The 11809-nt window shown below is 46.9% G+C and overlaps 1 protein-coding gene across 2 annotated transcripts; it reads right to left on the reverse strand.

Annotated features, from left to right (window-relative positions):
* Window positions 1-1877: 1877 nt before the first annotated feature.
* On the reverse strand, window positions 1878-11418 carry LOC131818781 (protein C19orf12 homolog). 2 transcript variants are annotated; one of them, XM_059153438.1, is made up of 4 exons: window positions 11104-11418; window positions 7181-7335; window positions 2658-2899; window positions 1878-2109 (listed from the first exon to the last, which is right to left on the reverse strand). In XM_059153438.1, exons 1-3 carry the CDS (start codon window positions 11202-11204, stop codon window positions 2664-2666), a joined length of 492 nt encoding a protein of 163 aa, XP_059009421.1. In that variant the 5' UTR covers window positions 11205-11418; the 3' UTR covers window positions 1878-2109; window positions 2658-2663. The 2 variants fall into 2 exon arrangements, with proteins under 2 accessions (XP_059009421.1, XP_059009420.1); XM_059153437.1 differs by lacking the exon at window positions 1878-2109 and having other exon boundaries at window positions 2136-2899; window positions 11104-11417.
* Between the last annotated feature and the right edge of the window lie 391 nt (window positions 11419-11809).

Genomic DNA, 11809 nt, shown 5'->3' on the forward strand with positions numbered 1-11809 from the left:
CATCTCTGCCCAGTTATACTGCCTTGGTCCTTGTCAGTCACCATGGACCCAAGGTCATGAGTCTGCATTCTCAGCAGGCAATGGGCAGCCCTCCCACACTTATTTGTAAACACATCTGGCCCCTGTGACCACCGCCATCCTGCCCCAACTTTGGCCAATCTGCCATCTTGTGTGGCTTGGGCAACTAGCCTCTAAGACACCAGGATATGCCTGCTTCCCCATCCAAACCTCCCTCAGCAGCAGAGTGATCCATAAACATGTAAATCAGAGGGGCACCTGTGTGGCTCAGTGGGTTAAGCCTCTGCCTTTAGCTCAGGTCATGATCTCAGGGTCCTAGGATCAAGCCCTGCATTGGGTTCTCTGCTAATCAGGGAGCCTGCTTCCCCCACTCTCTCTCTCTCTCTGCCTGCTTCTCTGCCTACTTGTGGTCTCTGTCTGTCAAATAAATAAATAAATAAATAAAAAATAAATAAATAAATAATCTTTAAAAAGGCATATAAATCAGAGTAGTTACTCTTCTACTTCAAACGCTTCAGGTCTTCTAATAGCACCATAGTAAAAGTCAAACTCCCTACAAGTCTGTAAGACCCTGATTCCTCTGTCTCCCAGCTATCTTGTCTTGTCCCACTGTCCCTCTACTCCAGGCTTCTTGCAGTTCCACTAAAGTACTAGTTCATTCCCACCTCAGGGCCTTTGTACATACTGTTCCCTCTGTCTGGGCTGCTTTCTTCACAGCAATTCTTGCTGGATTTTCATCATGCTTCAGAGCTTGGCTCTACTGTCTCCTCCTGAGAAAGGCCTTCCTGAAGCCACCTTATCCTTAGTGACAGGCCTCTGTTTCACTTGCTATCACATTGCCCTGTACTTTCCAGGAATTCTCATAACTAGAGGCAATCATGGTGTCTTTCTCATGTATTTTGCTTACCTATGTCCTGACCCCTTCTCCCTTCTTGAGGACTGACCTCTGCTAGTCTTTGTTTCACTTTCCTGGTGAAGGAACACTTCCTGGCCCATTACAGGAATTCAAAGAATATTTGATGAATGAATGAATGGAATGAATGAATGGATGGATGGAAGCCAGACGGCCTTGGCTGGGACACGCAGGCCGGAGAAGCCCATGGCTCTGGCTTGCAGAGGCAGTTCTCCAGATGAAGGCAGAGATGATGCACTTCTGTTGCCTTCTGATCCATGTTTTTGCCATATGGCTTGCTGCACACTGGGCTGAATCACATATGCTCTAACTTGGAGCTTTCTTGCTTTTGTGTGTTAATAACATAAAGATGGAACATAGCTTACCACACATTTTGTGTTTGCTGACTATCTATATGTGTATAAAACAGATTTCGGTGTTACTAGCCAACCCACTTTTGAAGTGGAAGGAAAACAGAGCAATTAGAGAGGGAGGGAGGAGGTGAGTGCTGCCTGAGACCCTGGCCAAGTCTCCAGAATTATGTGTGCCTCCCGTGGAGGGCAGGCTCTACCCAGGAGAACATGGCAGGGCGGGGCTTGGCACAGAGATTTTACAGCCTTACAGTTCCCATGATAGGGTCCAGCTCCTCATGAAGCATGGCACAGAGTGTGCTCCCTGCACTCCTGCCCAAGTCTTCCTCAGCCTCAGTGTTTTCCTTTCCCACCTCCACTCAGCCCCAGACACACCTGCCGACTGTCACTTCCAGGAGGGACCGCTCTCTCTCTAGCCTCTGAACACCCCACCTCAGACCACAGCCCGCTCACCCCTCCTGGTGTCACTCAGCAATCTTTCACTCAAATGTTTGAGACTGAGTGCCTCCCACGTGCCTTTGTGTAACGACCTTCTGAAGGGGGGAGGGCTCCAAACAAATAAACAAATGCACAAAAACAAAGTGTCTCACATGCAATGAAGAACAAAATATGGGGCTTATTTAAAAAGACAGAATTAAGCATTTGTGCCACCATGGTAGCCACAATGCAGGGCAACCAAATAGCCCTAATTGATATAGAATATTTCTTTGAAGAAGATTCCAGTGAGTAGACTCTGAAGAGTGGTATGTCAAGGCAGGGGTGAAGCAAGGGTCCTGGGGCCCAAGGAGGAGCAGTATTCCATCAAGGATATTGCTTGGAATGGCAAAGCTGTGGGAATGATACAAACAGATGACTCTTAGTCCATTTCTCTTTTTTTAAGTTCTTCACAGACAATGTAAGACAGAAGTAAGAATAATAAAGCCACGAGAGCCAAGAGGAGAGCCTGAGGGGAAAGCCAGGAAAGGGTTTTCACCTCCTGGGGGAGACCGGACTTGAGGTCCAGCCTGTCCTCTCAGGCCCAGCGCCCATTACAGTCACCCCAGAACCCAGCTAGTCCACACTGACTTCACTCAGCAAGATCTGCTCCATCTGACCCAAAACTGCCCAGAAGTTGGGTCAGGGTTTTCCCCAGGAATGAAGGCAGACCGGCCAAGGGAAGGACTTCAGTGGCCATCAGGGCAGGACCACTGACTAGGACCCCATGTTCCCAGGTCTGGGGGAGTTGGACCCAACCCATGAGCAATGAATGGGTGAAGCTTCCCCCACTCCCAATCACCTCTATGAGTTAGGAAAACCATCTTAATGGCCCACCACCCTGTGGAGAATCATCTAAATGAGACCCCTGCTTTCTAGAAATAGTTTTGAAATCAATATACTGGACTTCAGCCTTTGAGGCACTTTTCCAGCATGGCCAGCAGCTGCATCTTCAGGTCCTCACTGCCCATGACCAATGTGGTCAGGTGTTCAGTGTCCCTCCACTCCAGGTCCTTGAGGATGGTCATGGCTTCATTATAGAGCTTTTGCTTCTTATCAGGCGGCAGCTCCATTATGGTCTGAGAAATCGGCTTGAACTCTCCACTTATCATCCATGTACCTAAGAGAGTCCCAATAGCCTCCCCTAGAAAACAAGGAAGGTTCAGTTAGTTGGTTCAATGTGTGCTCTTGCCAGGAGCACGTCCACTGCCTTGACGAGTGAACACATTAACGCACAGGCCAGAATGGGCTTGGCTTCATGCCTGCTCTACCCCTTCGTGAGGGGGCAAGTGTTTCTGGGGTCCTTGTTCCATTTCACTCAGATAACTGACACCCAACATGCCTTTTCCTAAATTGTGCATTCACAGATGCAGCACAAAGTATCTCTCACCGCACAGCTCTGAGAACTGAAATCTTCTCCAGGGCCCACATGTTTCCTGCTTCCTAGAAATATCTCTCATCTTAAAGGACAGAGCTGAGAATCCAGTGCCTTTGCAAGGAGAATCATCTCAGTGGTGAGGATGAGTTTTCTTCACAATATGCACTTTGCCCCTGAACTTTGGAAATTTTCAGTGAAATCCTATGGTTAAAGGACCCTGTGGACAAAAAACGAGACTATATCTCTGGGAGCAACTGTTTTTCATGCCAGCCCTCCAGAGTGGTATGATGATAACTATCAAATAGAGCTTACTCAACTGTACAAGTAAGTGAAACCATATATTAATTGACCCTTTCTGCTTGACTTACTTCACTCAGCATAATCTCCTCTAGTCCCATTCATATTGATGCACAAGTTAGGTGTTCATCCTTTCTTTTTATAAAAATTTCTTTTCAGTGTAGCAGTATTCATTGTTTTTGCACCACACCCCTTGCTCCATGCCATCCGTGACCTCTCTAATACCCACCACCTGATTCCCCCAACCTCCCACTCCCCTTCAAAACCCTCAGATTGTTTTTCAGAGTCCATAGTCTCTCATGGTTCACCTCACCTTCCAATTTCCCTTAACTCCCTTCTACTCTCCATCTCCCCTTGTCCTCCATGATATTTGTTATGCTCCACAAATAAGTGAAACCATATGATAATTGACTCTCTCTGCTTGACTTATTTCACTCAGCATAATCTCTTCAGTCCCATCCATGTGGCTACAAAAGTTGGGTATTCATCCTTTCTGATGGAGGCATAATACTCCATAGTGTATATGGACCACATCTTCCTTATCCACTCGTCCGTTGAAGGGCATCTTGGTTCTTTCCATAGTTTGGCGACCGTGGCCATTGCTGCTATAAACATTGGGGTACAGATGGCCCTTCTTTTCACGCATCTGTATCCTTAGCGTAAATACTCAGGAGTGCAATTGCAGGGTCATAGGTAAGCTCTATTTTTAATTTCTTGAGGGATCTCCACACTGTTCTCCAAAGTGGCTGCACCAATTTGCATTCCCACCAACAGTGGAAGAGACTTCCCCTTTCTCCAAATCCTCTCCAACACATGTTGTTTCCTGTCTTGCTAAATTTGGCCATTCTAACTGGTATAAGGTGATATGTCAATGTGGTTTTAATTTGCATCTCCCTGATGGCTAGTGATAATGAAGATTTTTTCATGTGTCTGCTAGCCATTTGTATGTCTTCATTGGAGAAGTGTCTGTTCTTATCTTCTGCCCATTTTTTGATATGATTATCTGTTTTCTGTGCGTTCAGTTTGAGGAGTTCTTTATAGATCCTGGATATCAACCCTTTTTTTTTTTCTCTCTATTGTCATTTGCAAATATCTTCTCCCATTCCATGGGTTGCCTCTTTGTTTTCTTGAGTGTTTCCTTTGCTGTGCAGAAGCTCTTGATTTTGATGAAGTCCCAAAAGTTTATTTTCGCTTTTGTTTCCTTTGCCTTTGGAGATCTTGAAAGAAGTTGCTGTGGCTGATATCGAAGAGATTACTGCCTATGTTCTCCTCCAGGATTCTGATGGATTCCTGTCTCATGTTGAGACAGAATAGGTCCTAGCAACAGCAATAAGACAACAAAGAGAAATAAAAGGTATCCAAATTGGCAAAGAAGAAGTCAAACTCTCTTCATAGATGACATGATTCTTTATATGGAAAATCCAAAAGACTCTATCCCCAAACTACTAGAACTCATACAGCAATTCAGCAACGTGGCAGGATCAATGTACAGAAGTACAATGTACAAAGTCGATGTACAGAAATCAGTGGCTTTCTTATACACTAACAATGAAAATACAGAAAGGGAAATTAGAGAATCGATTGCATTTACTATAGCACCTAGAACCATAAGATACCTGGGAATAAACCTAACCAAAGAAGTAAAGGATCTGTACACAAGGAACTACAGAACACTCATGAAAGAAATTGAAGAAGACACAAAAAGATTGAAGACCATTCCATGCTCTTGGATCAGAAGAATAAACATTGTTAAAATGTCTATACTTCCTAGAGCAATCTATACTTTAATGCCATTTTGAGCTTATTTTTGTGTATGGTGTAAGAGAATGGTCGAGTTTCATTCTTCTACATATAGCTGCCCAGTTTCCCCAGCACCATTTATTGAAGAGACTGTCTTTTTTCCACTGCATATTTTTTCTTGTTTTGTTGAAGATTATTTGACCATAGAATTGAGGGTCCCTATCTGGGCTCCCTACTCTGTTCCACTGGTCTATGTGTCTGTTTTTATGCCAGTACCATGCTGTCTTGGTGATCACAGCTTTGTAGTAAAGCTTGAAATCAGGTAACGTGATGCCTCCAGTTTTATTTTTGTTTTTCAACATTTCCTTAGTGTTTCCAGGTCTCTTCTGGTTCCATACAAACTTTAGGATTATTTGCTCCAGCTCTTTGAAAAATACCGGTGGAATTTTGATTGGAATAGCTTTAAAAGTATAGATTGCTCTAGGCAGTATAGACATTTTAACAATGTTTATTCTTCTGATCCAAGAGCATGGAATGGTCTTCCATCTTTTTGTGACTTTTTCAATATCTTTCATGAGTGTTCTGTAGTTCCTTGAGTACAGATCCTTTACCTCTTTGTTTAGGTTTATTCCCAGGTATCTTATGGTTCTTGGTGCTATAGTAAATGGAATCGATTCTCTAATTTCCCTTTCTGTATTTTCATTGTTAGTGTATAAGAAAGCCACTGATTTCTGTACATTGACTTTGTATCCTGCCACGTTACTGAATTGCTGTATGAGTTCTAGTAGTTTAGGGGTGGAGTCTGGTGGGCATTAGAGAGGGCACGGATTTCAGGGAGCACTGGGTGTGGTGCAAAAACAAGGAATACTGTTATGCTGAAAATAAAAAAAAAAAACCACATTGAGATACCACCTTACACCAGTTAGAATGGGCAAATTAACAAGACAGGAAACAGCATGTGTTGGAGAGGATGTGGAGAAAGGGGAAGCCTCTTACACTGTTGGTGGAAGTGCAAGTTGGTGCAGCCACTTTGGAAAACAGTGTGCAGATTCCTCAAGAAATTAAAAATAGAGCTTCCCTATGATCCTGCAATTGCACTACTGGGTGTTCATCCTTTCTAATGGCTGTGTAATAGTCTGTTATATATATATATATGGACCACATCTTCTTTATTCATTCGTCTATTGAAGGACATCTTAGCTCTTTCCACAGTCTGGCTCTTGTGGACACTGCTGCTATGAACATTGCGGTACAGATGGCCTTTCTTTTCACTATATCTGTATCTTTGGGGTAAATACCCAGCAGTGCAATTGCAGGGTCATAGGGTAGCTCTAGTTTTTATTTTTTGAGGAAAATTCACACTGTTTTTCAAAGTGGCTGTAATAGCTTGCATTCCCAACAACAGTATAAGAGTGTTCCCCTTTCCCCACATCCTTTCCAACACTTGTTTCCTGTCCTTTTAATTGTTGCCAGTCTAACTCGTGTAAGGTGGCTTTTCAATGTGGTTTTGATTTGAATTTCCTTGATGGCTAATGATATTAAACATTTTTTCATGTCTCTGCTAGCCATTTCTATTCGTTTTCTTCCTTAAATTACTTTTATTTATTTATTTGACAGAGAAAGAAACAGCTAGAGAAGGAACACAGCAAAGGGAGAAGCAGGGCGCCTGCGGAGAAGGGAGCCCAGTGTGGATCTTGATCCCAGGACCCTGGGATCATGACCTGAGCCAAAGGGAGATGCTTAAGGATTGAGACACCCAGGTGCCCCTCTATGTGTTTTCTTTTTTTCTCTCTTTTTTTTTTAATTTTCAGCGTAATGGTATTCATTGTTTTTGCACCACACCCAGTGCTCCATGCAATCTGTGCCCTCTATGTGTTTTCAATACGATGGATTAGGAACACAAAGATCATGTCATGGGAGCAACCACAACTCAGCAAAAAAGTCCCACAGGACAGAGACTTTTGTGAGGTCTCTGTGGTATCAAAATCTAGCTCTCCCTGCAAGGCTTACCAAGAGTAGCTCCATGTGGACCTCCAACCATATGACCGATCATTCCACCCACAGCTGGCTTCAAGCTCCCCTTTTCCCTCTCCTCTGCGATGCGGCACAGCAGCCTCATGATGTCTTCCACCTTGAGAGGTTTCTTGGCGAGCCTTGAAGGAAGCCTTTCAAAGGGAGAGTTATAATGAGTGTCAGAGTATTTGCACCCAAATGTTGCTTTTGCTAGAGTTTGGAGGACAGCCTCACGCAGAGAAGAGGAGCTCTGCTGTATGCGGAACCAACAGCACCCAGCAATGTGATGGGTTCCTTGACACAGAGGAAGTTGGGGAGCCACTAGTTAATAAGCACACAGAACCTGCAGAATGCACGAGAGGCCTTCCTTGCCCTCTGCATAACTTCTCACTTATGAGAGATTACGGAACAGGCCCAGCCACAAGCTGCATCTGTTCATCACAAGTGAGGCAAGCGTGTCCTCTCTCGCATCTGCAGCCTTCATGCCGGCTCAGGCACCCCCAGTGCACAGAGCCTGGGAGAGGGCAGATTGTCCCAACCTTGAGTCCTCTGTCATGTGACAGGGCAATAAAGCTCATGCCAAGCCCAAGAAGGGGGAAAGTACTGGGCTCTGTGACCCCCCTTACCTGTGCCCTCACATGCCTGCCACGTGACCCTGAGCAGATTCCTCACCTGTAAAGGGAGATAAGCCACCTACAAGCTGGATTCTGGAAAGGTCTGGGGGGAATGGATGCAAAGTACCTGTTGTGAGTCTGGAACACACGGACCTGAGACCAGATGCCTCTAAATGAGTCTTCTGTTAATGATACACACCACTGGCTTTTCTGTAAGCAACCTCTCTTAATGCCCATCCAGTTCTGCAAGGGGGATAATAAAGGCAGAGACAGGATGGCCCTAAGGATGACCAGTAAGATGGAACAACCAGAGAATAAAATAAACCAAAAAATTCCAGAGGTTTGCATGTGTTTGCATAGACAGACAGACGGACCTTTCGAACAATGACCTTTGAACAATACTCTGTGGTCAGGAAAGTGTTATCCACACTGGTAGGAAACTGACAGGTACACAGGGCAAAGGCAGGGGGTGCTCTGACCCAGAGTCAGTGGGCATGGAGATCCACAACACTGACAGGACACCTGACAGGACCCGGAACCCAAATCAAAGTGGCCATGAGTTGGTGCTTCTCTTTTTGGCTCCAACCGGACCCAAGGCTGGAAGGGCGCTTTCTTTCCTTCACTCCCCTTTTCATGAAAGTAGTTCCTAAAGTATCTTGACATAGTTTGGGGCAGCCCCTTTGCTCAAGAACTCTTGGTTACCTCTCTTTTGACCCAAGGAAAATCCAGAACCAGACACTCTTGTAGAAATCATCCTCTCAATACTGGGGGAGAATTTTGAGCCCCAAGAACAAGTCTGTAGGTCTACTGGATCACCACAGTCGGGGTTCAGAACATCTTTGCCATTCCAGAAGTGATAAGTTAGTGTCCTGGACTCTGGCCCCTGACATGTTCTAAATCAGCGATTCTCCATAAGTCGACCCCACTTTGGACAGCAAGACTGGAAGAGAGCATGACCCAAACTTCTGACATCGGCTACTTAGTCCTCAAGTTCAGAAAATGCAAACAAGCAAAAAGTGTCTGTTTGACCATGTGGGGTGTGGAGGCCTTGAAGGGGCAGGCCCTGCAGGGGTGCTCAAGTGACTGGAGGAGAAGTCAGGAGTGTGTGCCCTCGCTCTGGCACCATGTGTCCTGGAACTGCCAGCACATCTCTGAACTTCCTGCCCCTTTGCTCACTACTGGCAACCCCTTGCAGGGAATGGAATATCTGTCCTTTATCCTGGGGAAAAGGGAGATGAAACTTGGACCTGGGAAGGTGCTTCTGGGGCTGCAGTGAGCTTCCCATTTCCAGGCACAGGAAGACCCCAAGCATGGTCTTTAAGGCTGGCTCCCTGGCCAGGACACTCTGCCCAGACACCACTCCTAAAACAGGGTTTCTTCACAATTATTGACCTGCATGTGGGAACACTTCTGCAGGGCAAGAAAATGTGTGGAAAGGAAGCAGGAAACAGCCACTTCACCCTCTGGCCAATCTAAAAACCTAGCTTCCCACCTGCTCTGAATGACTTCATACAAACCCAGAGGGGCTAATACAACATGATCATGCAAAGACCACTCACTTCCAACCTCCTCTCAGCACAGGCAGACCAGCCCAAGGCAGGAGCCCAGGGCTCTGTGGACCAAGAGGTCTAGCAGGTGTCCCGGTGTGTGGGAGGGCACGAGAAGATGTGGCTCACCTTTGGCTGGGTTCAACAGCTTCACATCACAGCAAGACATAGCACTACAGTTGCCTCAATGCAAGACAGAACCGGTTTAATTTCCGTGTGAGAATCATTTTAGACTTTAGAGCATCAATAGAATCTTGTGGAAGAAAGGTTTGTCACCCCATCTCTTCATTCTTACTGGAAAGCCCACCCTCCTGACTTCTCAGAGATTGCCAGACTGAGGAAGGAAGCCAGTCCTGTTCACCCTCCCACTCCAAGATTGCCTTTGTCTTTGAGCAGCAAGGAAACCAGGAAGGAGGGAGGAGGGAGGAAGAGTATTCTGATGGGGACACACCTCAGAGGGTGGGAATGGGGTCTCCCCTCCCCATTTCACACCTATTTAAGAATCAGATTTGTTCATAACACAGGCTCTGGTCACAGAAAGCCCATCTGCCAGCCACAGGGAAAGCAAATGCCAACTTGAAGCCCTGGTTTCTTGCAAGCACCAGGCTGGTCTGCTGGTGACAGCAAGGTTCTGGGGAAGAGTTAAATGAACCCATCCCTGGGACTGCATCCTGCCTTTTTGACATGAACCAGATTGTGAGAGAGCAGGGAGAAAAAGGCCTCAGAGCTAACACGGACTTCTGTGCACCGTGTTAAAAAAAAAAAAAAATTAGAAAAGCAGTGCCCCTTAAGGAGTCAGAGTGATCTTGCTCACCTGCCATCCTCAGTACTTTCTACTTCCTCTGCATGGCCTGGTTCTTGCAAGCCTTGTGTCTGCACTTCTGTAGGTCTGCTCCAAATATCCCATGTGGGACCCCACTAGCACTTTCGGATATGCCCACAGACTTTTTAATGACTGAAGTGTTGCCAGTATTTAAAAACCAGATTTAACATATATCAGAGTTCTGATTTCTCTTGAAAAATCAAGAGAACACCTTCCCATAGACACAGAGGCCAAAGCCGAACAGGTCCTGGCTGGGTGACCTTACCTGAGCAGAGGCCCATAAACAGGTCATCTGCAAAGTCTCAAATCTCCCTGCTTCCTCTTTTAAAGGCTACAGAAGCCACCAGTCCCCACCACAGGAATTGTCCCCTCTGAGATCTCGAACATCCATTCCTGATCATCTCTAAACTTTATCTGCAGGGCGAGATCAGGGGTGCTGACTCATCAAGTATCCTTCTAGGACTCTGTCCCACAGTTCTAACACCTGCCACCCCACCCATGCACCTGGGACGCATAGGAAGGTGATGCACACGCCGGGCTACTGCAGATGGCACATACATGCAGGTAACTCAAGAGGTCATACACACACTGGGATCACTCTGCTGGGAGCCAAGGCCCTGAGCCCACTGCCTGGGTTGTAACCCCAGCTCGGCTGCTTCTGCTTACTTCTGGTATGACATCAACCTCTCTCTTTCTCAGTGTCTTCATACCTTAGCAACCGTGGATAGGGCTCTGTGCCACACCTCACCTGCACCACATCTGTGCACCCAGCCCTTTACCTGCTGGGACGCGGCCACTGGTGCCACAGAGACCTAAGGACCAGCTTCTCCAGCCCCACCCAGGGTCTCCTAGCCCCGCAGCTGCCCCAGCACGCAGACCCCCTCTCTGACACCTTCCGGCTCGCCCACGCAGGAGAGCCTTCTGGTTCCCACTCACCATGGCACCGATGCCGCCACTACTATCACCACCACTGCCACTGCCACCACCACATTCACCTCAGCCTTCCTCGTCCTCTCTGCCGTTGCCTCCGCTACCATGGTCCTCCTGGTGGCTGCCACTACGGTCACCACTATGGCCACCAGCACCACTGGCCTCACCAACTGGCTGTGCTGCTCTGGTGCCTTCACCTTCACTTGATGCCTCTCTGGCTTTGGCTTGCTGGCCAGGTGTTGCCTAGAACTCGGAGACTGAAGGATCCTGGGGAGATTCTCCTGAGTGTCCTTCTCCAGCCCTCTACCACACACATTTTATATGTGATTTGGTATCTCTGACCCTTGGGCCTAAGGAAGCTCCTCCCCTGCTTCACCGGTCTTGAGGGAGATCCCAGTAACCCAGGGAAACTCAAGGTGCTAAATTAATGTTTGCTGAATGTATGGGCCGAAGTCCAACATAGGCTGTCCCCCATCCACTGCAGCAGCACAGGCCTCTGCGTCAGGGGTTTGAAAGGCTAAGCATTGGCTTCACTCCTAAGGTTCCAACAGAACAGGGAGTCCAGCTTCCAGGACAAAGTTGAGGTCGGGGAACTTCTTGGGTGGGGGCAGATCTGAATATGGTGGGCTTGCAGGGAATCCTTCAGAGGGAGCCTGGATATTTCCCCCACACCCCCCCCCCCCACACACAGGCTGGCCTTGAACCATCTGAA

This window comes from Mustela lutreola, chromosome 16, assembly GCF_030435805.1.
Source record: "Mustela lutreola isolate mMusLut2 chromosome 16, mMusLut2.pri, whole genome shotgun sequence".
In the NCBI taxonomy this organism is placed as follows: Eukaryota; Metazoa; Chordata; class Mammalia; order Carnivora; family Mustelidae; genus Mustela; species Mustela lutreola.

Excerpts from the sequence above, each read along its gene's own strand:
- LOC131818781 (XM_059153438.1), bottom strand. The coding sequence starts at position 11,204 with ATGGTAGCGGAGGCAACGGCAGAGAGGACGAGGAAGGCTGAGGTGAAT. Across the intron at positions 7,336-11,103 it reads GTGGCGGCATCGGTGCCATG|GCTTCCTTCAAGGCTCGCCA; the intron begins GTGAGTGGGAAC and ends TCCCTTTGAAAG. Across the intron at positions 2,900-7,180 it reads TCCACATGGAGCTACTCTTG|GGGAGGCTATTGGGACTCTC; the intron begins GTAAGCCTTGCA and ends CTTGTTTTCTAG.